Source organism: Amphibalanus amphitrite, unplaced genomic scaffold (genome assembly GCF_019059575.1).
Source record: "Amphibalanus amphitrite isolate SeventyFive unplaced genomic scaffold, NRLGWU_Aamphi_draft 000003F_arrow, whole genome shotgun sequence".
Classification (NCBI taxonomy): Eukaryota; Metazoa; Arthropoda; class Thecostraca; order Balanomorpha; family Balanidae; genus Amphibalanus; species Amphibalanus amphitrite.
Genome location: NW_024881500.1, coordinates 270,283 through 294,804, shown reverse-complemented (window position 1 = coordinate 294,804; position 24,522 = coordinate 270,283). Strand labels below are relative to the sequence as shown.

At 51.9% G+C, this 24,522-nt stretch overlaps 1 protein-coding gene and 2 non-coding genes across 4 annotated transcripts; all 3 read left to right on the top strand.

The window, feature by feature from the left end:
• Positions 1–1,346: 1,346 nt before the first annotated feature.
• On the top strand, positions 1,347–23,586 carry LOC122392072 (condensin complex subunit 1-like). Of its 2 annotated transcripts, none has more exons than XM_043386700.1 (25): positions 1,347–1,622; positions 4,607–4,733; positions 5,154–5,288; positions 5,483–5,661; positions 8,963–9,117; positions 9,492–9,642; positions 9,987–10,235; positions 10,486–10,818; positions 12,491–12,701; positions 12,893–13,257; positions 13,636–13,747; positions 14,029–14,167; positions 14,421–14,642; positions 15,241–15,420; positions 15,815–15,935; positions 16,571–16,843; positions 18,886–19,016; positions 19,679–19,805; positions 20,180–20,307; positions 20,700–20,839; positions 21,253–21,385; positions 21,793–21,927; positions 22,219–22,330; positions 22,504–22,654; positions 22,871–23,586. In XM_043386700.1, the coding sequence occupies exons 2-25, from the start codon at positions 4,613–4,615 to the stop codon at positions 23,251–23,253; spliced, it is 4,386 nt and encodes a 1,461-aa protein (XP_043242635.1). In that variant the 5' UTR covers positions 1,347–1,622; positions 4,607–4,612; the 3' UTR covers positions 23,254–23,586. The 2 variants fall into 2 exon arrangements, with proteins under 2 accessions (XP_043242635.1, XP_043242548.1); XM_043386613.1 differs by lacking the exon at positions 1,347–1,622 and adding an exon at positions 1,869–2,098.
• Trnak-cuu lies at positions 14,776–14,848 on the top strand. Its single transcript has one exon. It is a non-coding gene; the product is annotated as a tRNA-Lys (tRNA).
• Trnaq-cug lies at positions 17,191–17,262 on the top strand. Its single transcript has one exon. It is a non-coding gene; the product is annotated as a tRNA-Gln (tRNA).
• Positions 23,587–24,522: the final 936 nt, after the last annotated feature.

The window sequence follows — 24,522 nt, the reverse complement described above, 5'->3', positions numbered from 1 at the left end:
CATCGCTCTCGTCATAGGATATTTAGATTTAAATAACTAACTTATCTACATCATTGTTTTGAACCAAATTAATACTCAGCCGCGAACGTATAAGGTATAACCCCTTGCCGTTTCGCTCCTGATCAAGCTAGAGCTTCGCGGAAAAAAACGAGCGTGTTGCCCGTGACGAGAGAAAGCCGATGATACCCAATTTTAAGGTCCTAGGTTATCGGTTGACCTTCCAGGTCAGGTCAATGACCCAAAAGGCGGGAAAATTGGGACCTGTTAGAACGTCGTAGTGTGGCTGCTATGGGGTTTTTCGGGGTGCTGATCACGAATATCATGCTAGTTTTGATCACAGATGATGTCTTCATTCATTTAGGCCAGGTCGGGTTAGGTCAGGTCAGGTCAACCAGTAGAGGTCCTGCCAGGTATTTGTAGTAGGTGTCAACCGCCTCTGACAGCCTCGTAACATGTTACGAAGGCACCAAAACTACTTTGTACTAACGTTCATGTGGTTGCTTAATTCGAATTCAGCTCGAAAAAACTGACCTAGAAACATGTCAAACTCGAAAAAGTGAACCGAGGTCACCAAAGGTCAATGACCTGACCTGACCTTCAGGTGACCTTGACACCCACCCTAATGCATGGGGGCAACATCATATCACATGTTTGAACGCTTGAAACCACGAAAAGACTGCAAACGCGCTGCTAATGCGAGCCGACATACGCTGAATCGCGGTTCCGGCCAAACATGGTCTCGAAAAGTAGGTCACAGGTCAAAGGTCATTTGGGTCAGGGTCATGAAATTTTCAGGATGGGTGTTAAATTGATCAATGCGAGGGTACTGAAAGTTTCGTCGCGATCAGCCGCTTTTTAAGCGAGTTATTCGCGAAAAACCTTAGGGGGGTTGCATCCACCCCCCCCCCTGTGCGGGCGAGGTCATGTTTTGATAGCAAGACTGAAACAGACTTTTTTGGGTAGCCAGGAAATCGCATGCCAGAGCCCATTCAAATTCTTTTATCGGCCTTTATATGCACCAGTCGCATACAGGTACGGGATTTAGCATACGATTTCCAGACAATCGAACGACTGTTTGGAGACAACAAAGGAAGGAATGAGTGAGTTAAGTTGAAAGTATTAGTTTGGTTCAAAATGATGATGTAGATAACCTAGTTATTTAAAGCTGAATATCTTATGACGAGAGCGGTTGGCATTTTTGGTATGCAGTGTTATTCATTGAGAACCGGTCGGAGCGTTTGAGTCTTTAATTTAGTGGTCGCCTCTTACTAATAATGCGGCATACACGCCGCACATAACCGCCAATGCCGCAACGTAGCTTAGATTTCGAAGTAAGCATTTAGTCCCACCCGAAAAATTATACTCAACTCAATGTTAGATAAAAACCACTTTAAAATGTAGAAAACTAATTGAACTTCGAATTTATTTTGTGTGTATTAGCCGCTAGATCATACATTCATAATTTACTCGTCAGCATTTTTTGATCCGCGCTAATTTTCGAACGTAGCTGGATTATTTGGTTCGAATCTGGCGCAAACAACAATCAGTGGTAGTGTCAAATTTGTAAAATTTGATTCTTTTTCTAGTAATTGTAATATTTAGAAAATTCGGAACATAAAAAGGCAAGTTACAGTATTTTCCAGGATTTGTAGGTACTTTGTTCGGCTCTCTTTTGCACACTTCCTGTGAAGAAGTGCCATAAGTAGCTTATGTGAATTGTGAACCAATCCATTGGTGTTGTGGCATGAATCTTTTATTTTTAGATATCATTTTAGATATCAGTTATCAAATTGTATCAAGCTGAGGCAGTGGCCATTTCGGAGAGCTAGCCACCTGGCATGCAGCAATAACTGTTACTGAATTTCCAGAAAAATTAACAATACAAGTTTAAAAATGTATCACTCACAGAATCTAATAATTAACAACCTATAGGTAATGATAACATATAGGTACATAACATATGAGAAGAATTTAAAGTAATATTATTTCAAAGTGCTATAATTTGTGTTGCAGTCCCAAAATACGTGCCCTTTATTTACCTCCCCCGAATCAGAATGTCCACCACTGAGACTCGACTCGGATGTTTATTGTTAGGTAGGTACGTACGTACTCATTTTATTTTATTTTATCTCGCTTTATCTCTTCTAACTTGATATTTTTTTGTCAGTTAGGAAGATAGTGACTCACAAGTGTTCACTTGTCACTTGCCAAGCCTGCCACAGTCGGCAATCGGCCTGAAGTTATCTTGGCCTGCGTTATTCATTTTTTAGCATATATTATATCGGTGATATGCCAGTCTACAAAGTATGGCTCCCATGTCGACGAGGCGCACCGCCCAGCCCCCAGGTGCCCACCAGCCCAAGCTCAAAATCCGCACTGATGCTTCAATTACCAGACTGGAAATAATTGGTACACGTTATGCTGAATATGTCCGACGTAGTGGCGGGATTGTGCCGAAAATTTCCGCGCACGTCCGGCCGGCGTAACTTCGCATGCGCCGAAATCAGCGCATGGCGGCGGACGAATTTTTCGGCACACGGCGGTCGCATAATTTTTTGGCGAAAGACGGTCACCGAATTTATGCGGTACGCTGGTCAATCTAGCAGCAGCTTCGCCCCGCGGGCGGCTCTGGAGAGGTTTCGGGACGAGACCTCCCCGCCCCGGTCGTCGCGTGCTCGAACTGGTGAACCGCTCGAACTCAGCGGAGAAGCGGCTGCCCAGGTGAGGCCTCAACCCTCGGCGTGGAGATAGGTATGGAAGACCTTGTTGAAATGAACATCGCCAAGCGTCGTTAAGCAATACTGCAGTGAGTTCTTGCCCACTGCGGTATCGAGGGGAATGAGAGCGCGGACGACCTGGCAAAACAGGCGGCCGCCCTGCCCTCAAACGCCCACTCGCTGACCAGGGCGGTTCACTGTGCGGCCTCGCATCAGTGGCGCGACAACTGCTCAGAATCACTATTCAAGCCACTCCTCGGGAGCACGTCGCCGCTCCCTATCCCCGGAGCGGACCGAGAGGATGCCGTTTCGGTGCACCAGATGAGGGCGGGCCACTGGGGCCGCTCGCTCCAATACGGCACCGAATCGGCTGTCTCCACTCCGCGGCGTGCCAGCAGTGCCCAGACAAGCGGTGCCCCGCGGCGCTCTGCGCCGTGTGCCGAGAAGAGGGTGATGTGCCGGAGCACATGCTGCTCCGCTGCCCGGCCCTCGCTGCCACTCCCACCCTCGAACACACTGCTCCGCCGATATTAACATCGGCACAAATTTGTGGTCCCGGAACTCACGGCTCCACCTTTGTTTCACGGCATGAAGCTAGAGTGCGCTAAGACTATTGAGGTATTGGGTTTCTGTGGAAATGAAAAACTCATTCGGACGCTCAAACATGGGAGAGCATACAAGGCCCGGAACACTCTGTCTGGTTCATATAGCCTTGATCGGTAGATGTGCACATGTGCTTTAAATAAAAAGCGCTTAATTTTCGCACAAATAGGCACCTAATTTTTGGCGCAAATCACAGAAATTTCAGCGCAAAATCGCTTGCGCCGAATTTCGGCGCAAGAGGGTCTCACGGGCGCCCGGCGTAGTGTATGGCTGTTTTCCAGTCTGGGCTTCAAACAGAGCCGGAAAATCCGCACCGAAGCTGGCCGAGGGTATGAAAAATTGCCACGAACCCGCACAAGTGACCAGTTGAAAGCCGCACTGACTTTATTTATTGATATGAGCCACAAGCCTCCCATATCAGTAGTATGGAAACGAAGCGAGAAATGCGCACTGCGTCAAGAACAAAGAGCATGTCACGCCAATATAAGAACCCTATCTGGCTCTTGTATTGGCGGCGACTCATCCAGGGTGATTATTGTGCGATGTATTATGGTTACCCTAATGGTGTCGACACTGCCACTTAGCTAAACAACTTGACAACTTCTGAAGGCCCCAGTTACAAAAACAGAAACCCAGATATAGTGTTCGCATTTGACTGCTTGAAGCGGCGGAGCGGTGATTTTCTGGCCCTCTCATCTGCATCGGCCATACAAATATCAAATCCCTCTCATCGGTCGTGCTCATCTCTCTCACTCTACCGCCGGCGCCTCGCAGAGCCGTGCGGTGCGTTCCGTGTTGTGGTAGCAGTGCAAAGAGTGCGAACTTGCGGGCGACCCACGTGCTTGATGGGACCACCAGCACTGGCAGTCCGTTCTGACCACTGCACACTCATTTAGACCCGAGAGCACACTGAATTACGTGATGTCGAAGCTCCAGCAATGTTTTTTTTTTTCGATTTTCCTCATCTATCTCGTCTGGTCTGTCATGCGATGTCCGTCACCCACCAATTCCGCATCGCACTTTACTGAATCCGCACCACACCGGCCACCGCACCAGTCAAACAAGCCCATACTGACGAGATCTCGTCGAAATTGCCATACTTTGCAGACTGGGTGACATGCCATGCTCTGTTTCTGGGTATTTTATGCAATGTGTTTTGCAATCACACAGGTCATTAGTTCAGGTGATCTCTGATTTGTCCATGCCCTTATCATTTATGTCTTATCTTGTTGTTAAATGTAACACGCTTAATTTGTCACATGGGTAAGTAACTATTTCTTTTCCAGGCAAAGATGTCTCACTTTGAGTTTATGATACCAATCCAGAGGGATGACCTTCTGGAGGCAGGAAGCAGTGGAGGATATACTGTCAGACATGTCTCTGATGTGGGAGAGTTACGAAGCAGTGTACATGGTGAGGCTGGGTTTAGCTAGCTACTAGCTAGGCATTCATATTCTGACCATCAATATCGTTTCATTTTTAACAATATCATCATAACGATTATCATTTTTAATATCGATGGCAAGAAAGCTGGTAGTGGATGCTCTTTCTAGTCAGCAATTAGTACTAAATGGAGAAACATTTCATATTAATTTGTCTGGGCATGGATGAGCATTGCAGTCTGGGCTCCCTTATCCCCAAATTATCATCACTGTCATATGAATATCCCATGAATTTATCAGAAATTAAGTGAATGACTTATATGCATAAAATGATCAATCACACATGAGCAAAAGAAGGCACCTAAACAAAATGGTATCTAGGTACCTACCTACATCAATGTATGTTCATCATCAATGCTAGTGTTGCTATTAATTATTAATCCGTTTTCAGATCTTGTTGTCGCTCTGTCCACTGATCGGGGGGAGTTTGTCCTGGACAAATTTGATCTTCTCTTCAGCTCCGTAGTTAACTTCTCGTCTCTGAAGACTGCTGATCGAGAGCAGATATGGGAAACTGTGAACAAAGGTATGTTGCAACCTTCTTGGTTGATTTAATATATATTTTTTTTTTGCCATGGTGATGTGACTTTCAATACTCATATTTATTGCTATCAATGCTTTCATTGTATGACATTTGTGATAGGCCACATCTTTGTACCTACCAATTTGGTTGTGCGGAGCCAACCCATACGTGCCTAAACACCTCTGGCTGATCGGCAGGTTTCGTTTACCTGACCGGGGACCTGTCGGCGCTGCTGGAGTCAGAGGACTGTCTGGACTCGGAGACGCGACTCAGGTACCTGAACCTGCTGAAGATGAGCACGTACGTGCTGTGTCAGCTGGCCGAGGCGTTCGAAGATGCCGCCCAGCAGCCGGCCGACATCATCACAACGGGGAAGGTGAGACTGGGCGGCGATCATCACAACGGGAGAGTTGAGGCTGGGCAGTGAATATCACGGGAAGGGTGAGGCAGGGCAGTGAACATCACGGGAAAGGTGAGACTGGGCAGCGACCATCATCACGGGGAAGGTGAGACTGGGCGGCGAACATTACCACGGGAAGGGGGAGGCTGGGCAGCGAACATTACCACTGGAAAGGTGAGGCAGGGCAATGAACATCACCACGGGAAAGGTGAGGCAGGGCAGTGACCATCACGGGAAGGGTGAGGCTGGGCACCGGCCATCATCACGGGCGAAGCTTGCGGACTTACGCCCCTTTTATTATGGATGGAAATGAATAGACAATAGACATCACGCACTGGTAGATACTAGCTTCCTGCTTCCAGATACAAAAGGAAAGAGTAGGCTGTTCGTGCTCTTTCCCGGTATTACCTACATACGGCGACCGCCTTATTCGTGCTATATGTCCTCCCTTCCTCCCCTATCCGTTGGTAGGAGGTGGACAGTGTTGCAATATAGTGGTGCAGGTTTTTTTTTTTACGGCGCTGCCCTTGAGACCAGCTGTGACACTCGATCATATTTACATTCAGAAGCCCCATACACAGTTATGTTTTGTCAACTGTCGGCGAATGAATGATTTGTCTCACAGTTCTCAGTTTCATTCCGATTCATTCTGAAAATAGCGCAATTCTATTCTAAGCCGAACATACCTATGTTTGCCAATGAATATGGTTGCGTCATTGGGCGCCGAAGATCACTGTAGTCCGGGCGCCCAAAAATCCCAATTCATCATCATCATCATCATGGTTGCGTCATTTTTTTGTCGCTTTCTATCCGACGGCTTATCTACCGACATTCTTGGTAATATCCCCGTATGGAGAGCGACCATGAAATACTTCATCTCTACTGCGGATTTTCCCGCGCACTACTCTGCCTTCTGACTTCCGCACGGCGACCTCGCAGTGATCACTGATAGGGTGCAGAGGACAGTTGGACAAGGCGCTGCTTTGTGAAACAGACTGCTGCACTGCGCGTCCACGAAGTGATCCGGGCGGATTCACACTAGGTTTGAAAGTCAGCAAACAACACAGCCCTGCCAGTGACGTTGGGAGTTTCCACAAGAGACTGTGAGCGCCGAGCTGTTCTTGATTTGCAGACAAGGCTATTAATGAATCGAAGACTTTTAATGCTTTCTTGCGTATCGTGAAGAGAAGTATTCCCGGAGAAGATGCATCGCCAGATTTACCACCACCTTTTTATGTATCTGATTGTGGCTTGGAGCTTTGGTGTTGCCAACGGATTTAATTTTAATGTCAACTACCACGGCGCTGTCATCTGGCTCCCCTGTACGGCTGGCCACCAAAGGATCGGCGGCCAGTGTGTGCCCGTCGAGACTCGGCGCATCGAGCCGCAACCACTACCGTTTCCTGTCGATCACGGCAGCGACTTCACCGGACTGTCGGAAAAGCTCACGCCGTTGCGTGGAGCCGTAAGGCCAGCTGTTGTGATGACCGAAATGCCGACTACATCAACAGCGGAGACAACAGCTTCGGCTGGAACAACAACGACGGCGGAGACAGCAGCAGCAACACCAACAACAGCAAGTCTGCCAAGCTCAGACGCAATTCTGACAACGCCGGAGTCAGAACCGGCTTTCAAAATGATTCAGCCTTCCTCCACTCGACTGAACGGTGCGATAAGCCAGGATCTGGCAGCGCCTGATGACGAATCCACGAAAGAGACGGATGGCCACATATTGCCGAGTAGGGGTGCCAGAAGAGCATCAGTCGGTGTGGGCATCTTTGGAGCAGTTACGTTGGCGTTGGTGCTCGTTTTTCAGGATCCGTATTGACCAACGTGCTACGTGCGTAATGTCTATTGATTGTGTGTTTTGGCATACGAGGCCATATTTCACTCTGGAAACCAGAACAATTCAGTGTATGCAAAGTGAAAAATGACCCCAGTGATCCGACCTGACACTGTCGCCTACCATCTAACCTTCATCGCTGTCAGAAGCACATGACAAGCGGCGTTGTGGCTCAATCTGGTTTCGTATCACAGATGTATGGCATTATCAGCAGTCTAGAGGTCTACCATCTGGATATGATGATGCGCCTTAATTGTACTGCATGCATTGCGATTTATTGTGATCTTAATAATAAAAGAAAAGACTGAGGCTATGATTGAATAGATACGTGTTTTGTTTGTTTTGATGCTCTCCAGGGGCTCAACTAAGGGATTTCATTTTGGGGTCTTGTTCAGCACCACTACGATATTTGGAACAGGTCACGGAGGGATGGTCGATCGCACACAGGCCGATTTTGAAGACCTGACTCACCCTGACTACATGGTCAGTGTTAACGTCTTTTGCCTTTTCGCTCTCCTTTTATTACGCGTATAAATATTCTATCAATGAGGCTGTTGATTGAAACGATGAGACAATCACGCCTTGATTGAAGTACATACATGTCTAAGCGACATCAACGATTGCTTTTAGAATTTCGAGGACACTTTTTAAGTTGACTTCGTTATGGTTATGTCTACCCTCTGGGCGACAATACGGTTAGTCTTGAGGTAAAATTGAGCGATTTTATATAAGTTTCATGATGCAGCCATCAATTTTTTGCGACTATTTTGCCAGCTATGAGCCCATTGTCAAAGATATCCAATAGGGAGATATTGACGCTTAATGACTTTAGCAAGGCTGCGGAGTCGGAGTCGGTTGGGGTCGACAGGTCTTCCCGTAGTCGGAGTCGGAGTCGGTTTTTGAAGCCGGAGTCGGAGTCTGAGTCACCGAAAATTTATCGACTCCGCAGACCTGGCAGTGCTGCGGGGTCGGAGTCGGGAGTTGGAGTCGGTTGGAGTCGACAGTTCTGCCGGGAGTCGGAGTCGGAGTCAGAGTTAGTCTTTGAGAGCTGGAGTCGGAGTCGGAGTGGGAGTCGCCGAAAATCCATCCACTCCGCAGCCCTGGACTTAAGTGGCATGACCTTTGGCGGTATGAGAAAACTAATATATTGTGTGACTTACTTACCTTCAGACGCCGTTTCCCGCTTATCGTTTTATCACAATCAAAATCGATGACTATCCTAACAGTTGTGACATTGACGGGAGCGATATATTGAAGCGAATCGAGGGGGATTACCTCACTAAGTATGTGTTCCACAGTCCACACTCAGGTGCGCTCCACCTTTAAACGGTTCTTACTCCCCGGGCTGCCACAGCCTGTGAGTCCACATCGTATACCGTACCGTACGTTAGTCCATACCGTACTGACGTGGTCCCACTGTCCTACGACTCATAGGGCCAGAGGAAAGCAGCCAAATCGGCCAGCTCGGAGGAGTCGACGGTCGACTGGGAGCCGCAGCGGTTCCGCGTGCTCCGCCAGCTGTACGCGGTGCTGCAGCTGCAGCTGCGCCGGCTCTGGGAGCCGCCCGTGCCCGACGAGGAGTTTGTCAAGTACGTGCACGTGCGCAGTGGGAACGTGGTGTGCGGATACCGGGATGGGAGGCTCGACTCGGGGAGTAGCGTTATGGTTAGGGTCGACCTGGTTCTGACAGATCTGTACCTTGATACATTTGGTGCGTAGACCTTGATACTATTGTGTATGGATTTTCATGTTTTATGTTGAAAAGCGTTGCTGTGTCAATAATCTAATATATCCAAAGACTAAATGCAATCCTATAAGTGGCACGTCATTGGTCATTGTGCCATGGCTACTTGTGTACATTACCAAAATGTCTAGCTGTGAGCATTAAGTGCCTTCTGCTGTCTGCATGTGACCGAATACCGACGTCTATTGCCGCTTCTAACTCGGCTTCCCCGTGCTTCAGCGCGATTGGAAACGTGTGCTATCATTTTCTGTCGCTGACGAGCGTGGGCCACGTCCGTAACAAGCAGCTGCGGGAGAGCATCTTCCAGGTGCTGGGCACCCTGGTGCGCTCCTACGGGCACTCGCTCAGTTGCAGCCTCAAGATGATTCAGGTACGGATGGGGTCGGGTGGTGCTACCTCGGCTGTGTGAACGGGAATGGTGTGCTAGCAGTGGCTGACTGGCAGTTGGGCTTCACCGGCCTCAAGGTTTGCGTTAGGTCGTGATGTGTTTTTGAGCTACTCTTTGGCATTATATTGGGTTGAGACTGGCTTATTACGCTAATTATATTTGTCTTTTTGCGACACCGCACCAGTCTAGCAGCGTAAGAAAAATGCATGGTGGCTTGGTTTCACCGCTGACTTGTGGGGCCGATTAAAAATTCACACTGCTATCACTGCCGCCACCCAGTCCCGTTTCGAGCACCGTCTCACGCCACCCCACCCCCTTTTCCACAGATGCTGCAGCAGTACGAGCACTGTCCGGCGCCTCTGGCGCAGGGCGCCGTCACCATAGCGCTCGAGTACCAGGGCCGCGGCCTCATCAACGACATGGTGCGGGAGATCGCCGGCACAGACGCCGAGGACCTGGCCAAGGACGGTGCCGCCACGCGCCACTACGCCGAGTTCCTGAGCCTGGTGGCCGTGCAGGCGCCTGACCTGGTGCTCAACAACATCTGCTTACTCATCGGCCATCTGGATGGCGAGGTATGTTGGGCGGAGGGCGAGGGGAAGCGGGGCTGCTGGGTAGATAAGGGCTGTGAAGAGGTAGGTCGAAGGAAGTAAACTTTAGCGTTTTAAGCTTAACAAAACAGATGGGGCTCTATCATGGTTGTCAGTAGATTTAGTAGGTGATGTGAATTTGTCCCCATCTCTCATCTTCCCTAGTATCGCTTGAAGCGTAACAGCTAGAGCAGTACCACCGACTGACACTCCTCCCTCCCGTCCCTTTCGCCAGTCTTATCTAATGCGTAACGCGGTGCTGGCCATCCTGGGCGACATGATCAGCCACGTGCTCAACGGCGAGCAGCTGGAGCAGAGGCAGCGCGCTCTGCGGGACGACTTTCTCGACGCGCTCAAGCAGCACATGCACGACATACACGCGTTCGTGCGCACCAAGGCTCTGCAGATCTGGAAACGTCTGGTGTCGGAGGGTGCAGTGCCGCTCAGTTGGCAGCGCGCGGTACTGCGACGGGCCGTCGGTCGACTGAGGGATACGTCGAGTAACGTGCGGCGCGCCGCGCTCCAGCTCGTCACCGCCTTCCTGCAGGCCAACCCGTTCGCCGCCAAGGTGGGTGGAGGAGAGGCTGATAAAGATGGGAAAAGGGGCTTAGATGATAGTACAGAAACGTTAGGAAACGAGTTCGATGGGTGCGTTGAACAATCTGACTTTATTAGCGGTTGTTACCTACTACTGAGGTAACAGCAGCTGTGGCAACACTCAGCGAATAACGATATATTGTGTGTCACTGAAAATATGCAGCTCCTTCATATTTTTGCTAGGCCAACTGGCAATGTTAGCATGCCTGATGACCACTGACCATGCCGTGCTGATGTGGCACCATTGGTAGCGCTATACTAGCGTTCTCCCGTTACCCCTGCCGCGTCCGGCAGCTGCCTATGGCCGTACTGTACTAATATGAGCCCGCTAACGTCCGGCAGCTGCCGGTGGCGGTACTGTACTAATATGAGCCCGCTAACGTCCGGCAGCTACCGGTGGCCGTCCTGTACTAATATGAACCTGCTAACGTCCGGCAGCTGCCGGTGGCCGTACTGTACTAATATGAGCCTGCTAACGTCCGGCAGCTGCCGGTGGCCGTACTGTACTAATATGAGCCTGCTAACGTCCGGCAGCTGCCGGTCTACCGGTGGCCGTACTGTACTAATATGAGTCCGCTAACGTCCGGCAGCTGCCGCTGGCCGTACTGTACTAATATGAGCCCGCCAACGTCTGGCAGCTGCCGGTGGCCGTACTGTACTAATATGGGCCCGCTAACGTCCGGCAGCTGCCGGTGGCGGTACTGTACTAATATGAGCCCCCTAACGTCCGGCAGCTGCCGGTGGCGGTACTGTACTAATATGAGCCCGCTAACGTCCGGCAGCTGCCGGTGGCCGTACTGTACTAATATGAGCCCGCTAACGTCCGACAGCTACCGGTGGCCGTCCTGTACTAATATGAGCCCGCCAACGTCTGGCAGCTACCGGTACTGTACTAATATGAGCCCGCTAACGTCCGGCAGCTACCGGTGGCCGTACTGTACTAACATGGGCCCGCCCGCTAACGTCCGGCAGCTGCCGGTCTACCGGTGGCCGTACTGTATTAATATGAGCTCGCTAACGTCCGGCAGCTGCCGATCTACCAGTGGCCGTACTGTACTAATATGAGCCCGCTAACGTCCGGCAGCTGCCGCTCTACCGGTGGCCGTACTGTACTAATATGAGCCCGCTAACGTCCGGCAGCTGCCGGTGGCCGTACTGTACTAATATGGGCCCGCCCGCTAACGTCCGGCAGCTGCCGGTCTACCGGTGGCCGTACTGTATTAATATGAGCCCCCTAACGTCCGGCAGCTGCCGGTGGCCGTACTGTACTAATATGAGCCTGCTAACGTCCGGCAGCTGCCGGTGGCGGTACTGTACTAATATGAGCACGCTAACGTCCGGCAGCTGCCGGTGGCGGTTCTGTACTAATATGAGCCCGCTAACGTCCGGCAGCTACCGGTGGCCGTCCTGTACTAATATGAACCTGCCCGCTAACGTCCGGCAGCTGCCGTTGGCCGTACTGTACTATGAGCCCGCTAACGTCCGGCAGCTGCCGGTGGCCGTACTGTACTAATATGAGCCTGCCGCGTTCGGCAGCTGCCTATGGCCGTAGGTACTGTACTAATATGAGCCCGCTAACGTCCGGCAGCTGCCGGTGGTTGTGTAACTGTACGTACTAATATGAGCCCGCTAACGTCTGGCAGCTGCCGGTGGCCGAGCTGGAGCAGCAGTACAAGGCGGAGCGGGCCAAGCTGGCCGAGCTCGGCGTGGAACTGGAGGAGGACGGCGAGGAAAAGGCAGAGGACGATGACGACGAGGAAGAGGAAGAAGAGGAGGAGGAGGATGTCCTCACCAAGGCCGTCAACAAGGCCAGGAAGCACATCGAAACGGTGCTGACTGCTGCAGCTGTAAAAGGTAAGCAATGAACATACCCAGATGGGTTAACCCTTGTTTTTAGAGGGCCTTGACCCTTGGGTCCCATTCGATGTCGATTATTGTCATTCAGTCGGAGCAGACTTCATGATAGTCCGATGTTGATTTAATGACCGCTGTGAACCTATCAGTGTCGACTCTCCTGACAGACGGCGTCAATGCCGTTCCCTCAGATACAGCCGACCCGTCGCTGCAGGAGTCCCGTCAGCAGCTACTGGCCCTGCTGACGGCTGACGGTCAGCTGGACGCCGCTGCTGCTGCTGACCAGCTGCTGGCTCAGCCCGCTCTGCTGCCGGGCCTGCTGCCGACCGCCGGCGGACCCGCCAAGGACTCCCAGGAGGCCAAGGATTCCCAGGAGTCGGCCAAGGAGAGCCAGGATTCTGAGGAGCAGGAGCCTGCGAAGGAGGAGGTTGTTTCGATGACGCGAGAGGAGCTGGCGGCGGCGCTGGATGCTCTGGTCATGGCTGCCGACGCCACCGGCGATCCGGACAAGCAGATGCAGGTGGACAAGCAGAAGATGATGGTGCTCTACTTCAAGGTGCGCTCTTTCCTGGAGATTGGTGAGATGTGTGGAGAGCAGGCTGTTGCATCATGGACGCTGGTTTTAGTTCGGATACGTGAGCCAGGGAACGCAGCTGCTTGTTTCGACTGGCGTAGGAAACTTTTGACGACTGTTTTCCTTCGCAGTACGTTTAGCTACTTTTCCAATCAGCACCAGTCACCAACTCGGAACTTCGATGAGTCATCCTGAGCTGCTAGGAAGTTTCGCTTGTTTGTGTTACTGATGTTCATTTAATCACTGAGATCGATTTTTTTTTCTTGCAATTATGGGTCGTAACTCGTAACCGTCCCACACTATTATCTCCCTTCCGACAACCACAGAACGACATATGACAGATTTCCCCGCTTGTTGCAGGACTCGGTAGTGTTCGCCCGTCTGATTGACGAGGCCATTCCCGACATCTGCGGCTTTCTGGGCTCGGCTCAGACCTCGGACATTCTGGAGGCTGTGTCCTTCTTCGTCACCGGTGAGAGATGAATCATCTTGATACGGACTGGATGGAAACGTCTGTCGCTTTGAAAGCACATGCCGTGTCCTCGATTAAATTAGTCGAAACTTCCTAGAATCAGGGTGTCTTTATTTGGTTTCTTATAGCGGACGTGCACGCATGTGCAGACCAAGTCCAGAGGGATGCGCTCATAAGTTGCTCGTTTTACGGTTTAAATCTCATCAATGTCTGGAGCTGGATTATGACCGGTTTAGTTTATTTGATTCTGGTGGCTTGACTGGTATTCACCCGTCATGCAGCGTTCGAGTTCGGCCTTCTGAAGGCGATGGTGGGCATCAGACAGATGCTCAACCTGATCTGGTCCAAGGAGAAGGGCATCAAAGAGGCCGTGGTGGACGCCTACAAGCGGCTCTACATTCCCACCGAGGGCAACGAGAGGTGCGTGTGACGTGTGTAATGTGCCGAGTGGTCAGCTCCTGTGGCCAATCCTGTCAGTTGTTTCAGCGAAGTTTATGTATCGAGCGATAATCATAAATATACCATAATTCATGTAAGCATGTCATGGTAACTATTTACTATTTTGTATTATTGCTGCGGCACTGTTTCGTGTTTAACCATGTAATATGGGAAGCCTGCCTGAGTGATCTGTCGATGGTTCCGATCCGTCGTCTAACCACCGGTACCTCTGCAGGTTCCGGGCGCACCAGGTGGTGACCAACCTGTCCGCTCTCTGTGAGGACGCCTCTCTCTCCGAGCTGACCGCTCTCGAGGAGCTGGTCGTGCAGCTGGTGGGCTCCGGCCAGATCGGGCCCGCCTGTATCCAGCTGCTCTGGGAGAGGTTCACCGGGACGGCTGGCGAGCAGCCGGCGGCCGCCCGGCGCGCCGCGCTTATACTCATCGGCATGGTGGCCGGGTGAGAGAAACGGGGCGGAGGGAGAGCGGGGGTTGGCGGTAAGGAGGGGTGACGTTTGGAGCAGCCGCGCGCTGGGAGCGCCTGACAGCTGGCGCTCCGTTATTTAACTGCGCTTCTGACGGCGTTGTGGCGTGCCCGGCTAGCTCAGTCGGTAGAGCATGGGACTCTTAATCCCAGGGTCGTGGGTTCGAGCCCCACGTTGGGCGATCTGTTTGGGTCTATCCGTACTTCTGGTGTACGGATTCATTCATATGTTGTGCAAAATGGTCCCATTTTTCCACATGTTACAATAGTGCTCAATAATAACCTGTGTGAGCTGTTCCATTCATATTTTAGGTTTGGTGCCCGTCGCACCCAATATTATCCACTCGACGCAGGTTTGCTTTCGGACTGTCGCTAACTCATTGATTTTCGGTCTGTATGCCTTTGTCTGTAGGTGTGGATCTATAACTGCCTATATGCTGATGTCGAGGGTCGATTAAGTATGTTTGTCAGTTTCTGTATGTCTGATTGTCTTTGTCACTCTCACTGTTTGATAGCGCCGAGCCAGTGCTGTGACTCTGTGTTTCTATATTTACCTCTTTGTGTGTTTCCGCAGTGCCGAGCCGAGTGTAGTGAGCACCAACCTGGACGTCCTGGTCGAGCACGGTCTGCGCGGCAGCGGCGGCGGCACGGACGGGAAGCCCCCCGATTTCCGAATGATACAGAGTATCTGCACGGCCGTGCTGAAAATGGCGCCCAAAAAACCGCGCGCCGACGACCCGCTGCCGCCGCTCAGGTCAGTCGCTGGGGTTGTGTTGACTGATGGTGGATTGAGGTGTAATTTGAGTGGGCTGGGAAATACAGTTTTTGCAACCCCATAAAATAGGGAGACGGGAGAGGTTGATACTGCAAAAGGCCGAGCTGCAAAAGGGTATGTGCTACCACGGTTTCGACAGTCTGAGCTATTTTCAAGGTGATATTCTGCTATAATAATGTGAGTTCGTGTGTAGCGTAACAAAAGGCGCGGCGACTCAAGAGTTTATGTAATTATCCTTGTTTGATAAGATGGTTCAAGTTAACAGAAGTGCTACTGTGATGAAAACAAAGGGTATCCCCCCTGCAGCTGGGTATATTGTCCTTGTGTAATGTGGAGACGTCTGATTCACTCCCCCCCCCTGTTCTGTGACCAGACTGGCTCCGGACCACCAGCTGTTTGCTCTTCTCGCCGACATCCTGGTGGCCGGCCTGCCGCACACCGAGGACGTCTTCTACACGCCCATGGCGCACGCGGCCCTCGAAGTCATCTACCAGGTCGGGACGGGGGATCGGGATGGTGTCAGTCTTTATGTAGTTCCTATCATTAGACCTCTGTACTCAAAAGGTGTAGCAAACTCTGTGTATTTGGGCCTCTATGACCTGACAAGGCTGACGGTACTCCGTTTTGATGAAGTAAAGAGCGGACTGTGGTCTGACAGAAAGGAATGCACTTTTTCGACAATGACAATGGCTTCGGCATGATAAATTCGGTCCGTCCCCAGCAGTGTGACCGTCTCCCCTGTCCGTTCACAGCCATATTACCGTATCCCGGCCCGTCCCCAGCTGTATAACTCATCTCCCCGGTCCGTACCCAGCTATACCGTACTACCCAAGGCCTTATGTACTACCGTCTCTCCGACCTGTCCCCAGCTGCTCTGACCGTCTCCCTTCTTCCCGGCTCGAGCCATCTGACCGTCCCCCTCTCTGCCCCTCCCCAGCTGTCGGACCGTCTCCCCTCTGTCCGTCCCCAGCCATCTGACCTTCCCCCTCTGTCCGTCCCCAGCTGTCTGACCGTCTCCCCGGCCCGTCCCCAGCTGTCTGACCGTCTCCCGCTGCCCGTCCGCAGCTCTAACCATCTCCCCTCTCCCTGGCCCCAGCTGTATAACTCGTCCCCCTCTGTTCGTCCCCAGCTGTCGGACCGTCCCGACTCGCTGATGGAGTCTCTACTGCGCCGTCTGAACGCCGCTGTAGCGGGCGCCGGCAGTGCTCAGATGGCCCGCTGGCTCTCCGTGGTCGGTCATACGGCCATCTGCCACCTCACTTACCTCGACGTTTACGTGTTCACCGAGCTGAAGCGAAGGAATAGGATCCGAGAGGAGGCGGCTGGTAGGAAGACAAGCCAGCGCGGCTCGCAGGAGACGCCCGGATCGGCCAGCGGCACACCGGTGCACGCCAGGCGCAGGGTGAGTGCTGGAGGGTTGGGCAGGACGGGTAGGGGTATGTACTATGTAGGGTGACGGTACGGTGATGGGATGATGGGGGATTCGTCTGATGCGTTGGGATGGTGTGTGACTGTGTGGGTAAGCGCGGGTTGCGCTCGAATCAGACCGGTTCTGACAGATTCGTCGGCGCGGTGTCGCAGTCGTTAATAGCTCCGTGGTCAAACTTGTTTTGCAGGCAGTAGGCACTGCAACTGCTCTGCTGGGGTATACATTTTGGGCTAAACGTCACGGGTGATGCGGATGAAAGGTGCGGGCTCATTATCAGACGGCTCGTTTTTCACGGAGGCTGCTGTCCCGTGTTTCTCACCGGCCCCGTGGTGTAACGGTTAGCACTCAGGACTCTGAATCCTGCGATCCGAGTTCAAATCTCGGCGGGACCTCGATCGTTTTGACTGCGGCAGGGTCAAACCAGTAATCTTGGGTCAAACAAGCGGTGCCTGAGCTGTGAGCGGTGAGCAGTATGGAACTGTGGAAGGCGAGATGGTGGCTTGGCAGCATGCATTACATATACAAACTTTTGTCAGAGTATTTCCGCACGCTCTGTTCTGTCGTTCAGTGTATCTGTATATTATCAGAATCATTTAGGGATGACGTATCATGCTTCTTGTGTGCCAGACTGCAAACTATGGCAATTTCGACGAGATCTCGTCGGTGCGGGCTTGTTCGGCTGGTGCGGATTTTGGAGTGGTGCGGTGCGGATTTTGCCTGGTGCGGTGCGGATTTGGCTTGGACCTTGATGCGGTGCGGACTTCGCTTGGTCTTCTTACCTGGCCGGGTTTCCTTGTTGACTGTTCTTTGGAAAGCCCTACAAATGCGTGCCAGCCACGGTGACGCACGGTGACGGACACGGACAGAGAAAGGTTTTAAATTTACTCTACGAACTTACAATTGCGGCAGAACAAATCATTCCCGCCTCAGAAATTAACGTGATGACGATGTCATTAGAACGAAGACTGGTTGCCGGTTGCGGTGGTGACTGGTATGTCACATTTGCGAGCAGCTGGTTTGAATTGCCAATCAGCACGCTACTTTGGAATGACGTCATTAGTTTTATTCGTACGAAAGTTTGTTGGGGCGATTTTATCAAGGCTCGTCAAATTCATACGTGACATTTAGCATGTGGAAGGCCCACAGAGAGGGGAGAAGTTCCGAATGTCACGTGACCCAATATGCCCTCCGGTGCCCTTTGTCACCGGCATCCGTCTATTTGCTCTATTTCAAACTTCCGGTACAAGTGCGCGTCGCGGTCCCGTGGTGAGCGTTGCTCGTGAAACTGTAATTGGAGGGGAAATAATTATAGTGAGATGAATGAAGTCCCTTGCATTATAATTGCCTGTTAGTTCGGTGCGGATATTTTGGGCTCTCGGCTCGCTTTGGTGCGGATTTTCCGGCTCCGTTTGAATGGTTGGTGCGGATTTTGAACTTGGGCCGGTGCGCCTCGTCGACCTGCGTGCCATACTTTGCAGTCCGGCTTGTGTGAATAGTGATATGCGAGTTTTTTTTTTCCTAGTGTCTCGCAGTGTCTCAAAATTTGTTGGTTTGGGCGGGAGATGACACCCAAGGGTGAATAATTTTCCACTCTCACTTTTGATTTTCAAAGTGAATTTTCCACTCTCAAATGTCTCTTTGGCATAAGTGAGTGGAAAACCCCTAACTCCGGCGATGTAATATTAAACTTCCTTGAGAATCAGTGCCGCTTTCCTCATTTACTGAGTTAATATCCCACATTTTGTTTCTAATTTTCCACTCTTATTGGCCTTTAAGGGTTCGAATTTTCCACTCTGACACCCAAGTCAAATTGTAATTTTGGGACACTGGTGTCTCGCGCTTATCTTCAAAAATCAAAAGGAACCGAGGTCCCGCCGAGATTTGAACTCGGATCGCAGGATTTAGAGTCCTGAGTGCTAACCGTTACTCCACGGGGCCGGCGGGTGCTTTCGGAGGCAGTTTTTCAACGGAAAATTCTGAGATGGTTCAGTTCTCTCTCTCCCTCTCCCCCACAGCTCTCACAAGACGGGGACGAGGAGGATGAGGAGCTGATGGGAGCGGCCGCCAACGACACGGAGGCCGAGTTTATCAGCAGTCTGTGCGAAAACCACGTGGTGAACGGCGACGGACTGCTGGCCGCCTACGTGTGAGTGCGGGCAGGCTGGGACGGGCTGGGCTGGGGTCTGACGGCCTTCCTGACTGATAGGGTCTGGCGGTCTACTAAACACGGGGTCTGGCCGCCTACGTGTGAGTGTAAGCCGTTCAACACGGCATGGGGTCTAGCGGCCTATCTGACACGGGGTCTGGCAGCCTACGTGTGAGTGCAGCACTGGCGGGCCGACACGGCCTGGGGTCTGGTAGTCTACCTGACAAGGTCTGACGGCCTACCCAACACGGGATCTGGCGGCCTGCTTGTGAGTGTGGGTCGGGCGGGTCTGTGAGTGTGGGTCGGCCGACACAGGGTCTGTCGGGCCTACCTAAGAGTTGGTGCAGACCGACAGGGGATCAAGTGCAGTGTGGTAGATTGGTGACAGCGGCGCTCAGAATAGCTCTTAAGTCTCAAAGTAATTATTTTCTGTAGTCCGCCAATGGACAGGCGTTTGGCTTATTTGGTTGGCACGTGGCTTGTAGACTCTTATCGGTATTGTATGCATTTCCACATAGATACTGATGCTACTGCAGCCAAGCATATCCCCATTTTTCGTTGTCTTCCACTCTACTTCGCTACACATTTACCTACGCTACCAGGCAAGCAGTGGTATTTTAGGACGCCACGGGTGGGATGACACCGCTCCTCGTGCCCTCCAGGCCGCTGCTGGTGGAGATAAACAGCGAGCCGGAGCGGTTCCAGCACCGGAACGTGCGACGGGCCGCCGCGCTGGCGCTCTCCAAGTTCATGCTGGTCTCCTCTGTGGTCTGTGAGGAACACCTGCAGGTGAGAAGGCCGGTCCTGGTGGTGGTGGTGGGGTGTGGTGCTGTTCATTTGTTCACATTTTGTCGACTAACATATTATCTGCCAAATGATTTCACAGTGGACGTATTCAGTGGGCGCAAAATGAGCTTTGTACTAGTTTGTAGTCTGTTTGCCCTAAAGCCCCTACAAACAAACGGCAGTGGTTCGATTGAATGTGTTCCGTACTGAAATGTTTTACGTTTGAAGTGCGTAATAACGCATAACATGTCTCCAATATCGAGTCACGCTTTCTCTGTGTGGTGCGTTTCAAGTCCAATTTGGCTGCTTCCGCTAATAAAATTCCTTTTTATCGATGGTCATTTCTCTCTGGTTATGACCGCGTCGTTCCCGTTCAGCTGCTGTTCACGGTGCTGGAGCGCTCCAACGACGACATCATCCGCTCCAACACGCTGGTGGCGCTGGGCGACATGCTGTTCCGCTTCCCCAACCTCGTCGAGCCGTGGACGCCCAACATCTACGCCAGGTGAGCTGTCGGCAGTGCGCCTGTGTGCCTCTTTAGATGGCCCGATGTATGTGCTCAACTCGCCATCTGCCTAGTAACTGATTGGTGCAATGTGTGACCTGCGCCGCACGAGATGTCTCTATGTGACGCCTCAATGCGTTTCTCCCTCCCTTGCTGCGTTTCAATGGGTCTGTTCCAGTCGCACTTCCTAACAGGCCTAACACCTCTAAACTCCTCCAAGATTGCTTCCCTGTTCCAGTGGCAGCTCTAGCCCCTACAAAGCCAAGGAGGGCCCTGCTCCAACCTCCTCTATCTTGCTCTTGGAGGAGTTTTATAGAGGCGTTTGGGAAGTGCGACTGGAACAGACCCAATGTGTCTCTGTGTGACACCCGTGTGTGACCTCTGCCCGGCAGACTGCGAGACGACTCGGTGCGGGTGCGACGGACCACGCTGACCGTGCTTACCCATCTGATCCTCAATGACATGGTCAAGGTCAAAGGTCAGATCTCCGAGGTGGCCGAGCGGCTCGTCGATTCGGAGGAGACACTGCGAGGTGAGCCGGACGGGTGAAACAGACAGACACGGATGGATGGATGGGGCTGACGGACGGAATAGTGGGTGGCCCGGCGGGCGGATTTGTGGGTATCGTGGGATAGTGAGGGTGAACGGATGGAGGGTGAAATAGACGGACAGACAGGAAAGTTGAACAGACGGATAGATAGAAGAGACGGAGAGACGGGCATCCGGATTGAGTGCGATCGATGAATGCCGAAGGACGATGTCCTTGCGTGTGGTGTTTTAATATTCAGCTGAAAAACAAACCGTCTTATATTAAGTCACTATTTTCGAATTCGAACGTCCTACTGGGATAAATATTCGGTGGCGTCCTGGAGCCTAACTCCTACCTGACAATTTCCATCCATTCCGGCACTCACCCGACTCCCCTGTGTCCTTCCCTTGTTTCAGTGATGGCGAAGGAGTTTTTCAGCGAGCTGGCGCACAAGGGTAACGCGCTGTACAACGTGCTGCCAGACATCGTGTCGCGTCTCTCCGATCCGGAGGTTGGCCTGCCGGAGGACGATTTCCGCACCGTCCTGCAGTGAGTACTGTTTGAGGAAGGCTCCGAGGAGCAGCCTGGTGCTATCCAAGCCGGGTTAGGGTGATTGTAGCTTACTCGACTAATCCGTTAATGTGATGCTGTTGTAACTTTTAGGAATGTGCCCATGGTCAGTTTTCTAGCGTGTTTGTAGCTTTGGGTTTGGCGATGTAACAGCCGCTGATGAAATTCTAGCTGACGTTTTCGGAGGATGAGCTACAAATGTCCAGGAGGAAAAGTTGGATGCGTATACGTAAAAACGTATGGATGAATAATGCGTAAATAGACGCCGAATGTAGTTCGGGCGCCTTAATCCCCCAATTGCCATGCTGGGCGCTTCATGCGGACTCGTCGCACCGCCAGCGCCTCTGATGCCGAGTCTGGCCCTGACCGTGTCCCCTCTGCGGCAGGTTCGTGCTCGGACTGATCCAGAAGGACCGCCAGCTGGAGTCCCTGGTGGAGAAGCTGTGCCACCGTCTGCGGGCGGCGGCCGAGCCCCGGCAGTGGCGTGACCTCGCCTTCTGCCTGTCACTCATCAACTTCAGGTCAGGATGCTCAGCTGGCTGCGGAGGGCTGTTATACAACGACACAGGTGCCGTCTGTCGATAGCTGGGGTTAATAATTTGCTGTTTTCTCTTGAAATGTGCCATTGACCGAGCAATAACCAAACACCGTGAAACCCCAAGGGCTGCCTTTTACCACTGTTTTAGTTCATGAAGTAGTTCAAAGAAATAAATTAGACTCGACTTTGTTCTAGACCCGTTTTTCTCCGAAAAGTCCAACCTTGCTGCGTGTTCTGCATTTGACTTGTGTCTTATCGATTTTCACCATAACAGTGATCGGTGTGTGAAGAAACTTCTGGAGAACTTCTCGTGTTTCGCCGAAAAGCTCCACGAAAAGGACGTTTTCGACTGCTTTAGCAAGATCGGGAACGACGCCAAGCAGGGGGTAAGCAGAATGTAAACGCGAATGGCTTGAGTAACGAATGACGTGAACGCTGCAACGCTTCCGTAATGAAGACTTTGCTCGTGCGGCTGCTTTTTGTCCCTCTGACATCGAGCGTTCGCCCGACATTGCTCTCACATCTTTAAACCGTCTGACATATAACTCCTCCCCTCCAGTCCAAGTCGGGCGAGGCACGCGCCACCTGCGAGGAGTTCGAGACCCGACTGAAGGAGGCGCGAGATAAGGCCGTAGAAGACGACAACGCGGCCACGGGTGCCAACCGCGCGGCCGCCAAGAAACAGGCTGCAGCAGCCGCCAAAGCAGCGCGTGAGTGCCCGGCGGCTTCGCTGGCAGATCACGAGACTTAAGATTATTGAGTCTTTTCTCCGTTGCGTTACGGAAATTGATCGTTTGATGTAGAACGTTAGGCCTATCTTGTGACGGCTTAATGTTAGACATCAATAAATTATAAATGTAGCTGAGTTGTGGTGTGATGATAATGTGGTACCATTGCGATAACAAGTTCTCCGTGTGCCTCTACAGGTGCTGAGAAGGCGGCCAACATGCCCGCGGACCTGACCCCGCGCCGTTCGGCGTTGAGCGCCAGCCGACAGCGGGCCACGCGCCGCAGGACGGCCTCGTCGAGCGACGGAGGGTCCTCCGCGGAGGAGGAGGAGGCCGAGGAAGAGGAAGAGGTGGTGTCCCCCGCGGCGCGGCGGGCCGCCGCCAGCTCCGGGGAGGACGCAGAAGAGGAGGAAGAGAAGGAAGAAGAGAATGGAGAGAAGGGAGAAGAATCAGAGGAAGAGAAGCCCCGCCCGGCCGGCCGGTCGGCCCGCGGCGGCCGCTCTACTCGAAAGCAGTCTAAGCAGCCGGCGGAGAGCGGAAGACCGGCGCGACAGGCGCGCAGCACTCGCTCCCGACGCTGACCGCAGCTGTAAGGAGTCGTCTGCGCTCGGACCAGCCTTCCGCGCCACTGTCCGTCTCCCCTCGCGTCTTCCATAGGGACTGCGGTCTGTGGGGTATGCCGCTGTTATTCTCTAGTGCTGATAGATCTATGCTTAGCGAGCCGGTGAACGATGGACATTTTTCCGAGCAAATGTTTCACGTTCTGATTCTCTAGTGCTTGAAGGTAGTTCTCCGCGCCGGTAGTGGTTTATTTCAGTGTTTGATGGCGCCATGTCACGAACTCGGTAAGCGCTGTAAGGTTTCACGAATGCGTGAGACCTTTCGTTTCTCGCTGGGATAGTTATGTTAGCGTGGCGGATGTGAGCGCTAATCCATTTAAAACTGCCTTCATATTTCATGTCATCACAAAATACATCAAATAGAATGTCACACCATGACTGTAGTTTGGACCGGTAGATCGCGTGTAGTTGTCCAGTTCTCAGGCTCGATTAGGGGCTCTTGAAGGAAGTCCTAAGTAACTCAGTATTGTAGCAAGATAATTCCTTACGACAAGGCACTGGCACCCGTCACGGTAGTCAGGCTTTTCATGTGTCAGGACATTCGGGAAATGACACCCATCGGCAGAGAATTCCGAGCCCAGTTTCGTGCAGATTTATTGTTCTTCCACATTGGTGTTCAAGTCTCAGTTCATGCAGTAATCGCACAACATGTAAACGGGCGTGTGCGTGGTGCCAGCTCATAAAATTAAACAACGACGTAACAATGGCATCGCATGTGACTAAAACGGTGACTAGAAGGTCGAGCAACCTATGCGGTACCTACGCGGGAACTCTGAGCTAATTTCGTCACAATTGCTACACTTTTTGTTATTAAACGAGGTATGTGCCAGAAACGTGGTACTGACAAAATGAAAACGTCCTCTTGATTAGGCCCTACCTGTAGCTTGGGAGGAGCGTGCTCCATGATTTTTCTCCATGATTTAAAACTGAATAGGCAGGTGGACGACGAATAAAAGGCCTGTACACATTCAGCTGTTGTGCTGTTGTCAGCCGAGAAACGTTCACCTTATTGGCTGAAAAATTAATGACGTCATGTTGCACTTGCAACATGACGTCATCTCTCTGCTGACGGCAGCATAGGCTGACGAGCTGTGCTGCCAGGAGAAAGCAAGTGCAGAGATGCCAAGCCGTCAGCATAAGCCATAAATGACGCATTTAGACACTGGTAGTGGCGCATGTAAACAAATCACGTGCCACATTTTTACTAAGTACTGCAGATAAATGAAAATT

Excerpts from the sequence above, each read along its gene's own strand:
- LOC122392072 (XM_043386700.1), top strand. The coding sequence starts at position 4,613 with ATGTCTCACTTTGAGTTTATGATACCAATCCAGAGGGATGACCTTCTG. Across the intron at positions 9,643-9,986 it reads GCAGCCTCAAGATGATTCAG|ATGCTGCAGCAGTACGAGCA; the intron begins GTACGGATGGGG and ends CCTTTTCCACAG. Across the intron at positions 15,936-16,570 it reads CCCTCGAAGTCATCTACCAG|CTGTCGGACCGTCCCGACTC; the intron begins GTCGGGACGGGG and ends GTTCGTCCCCAG.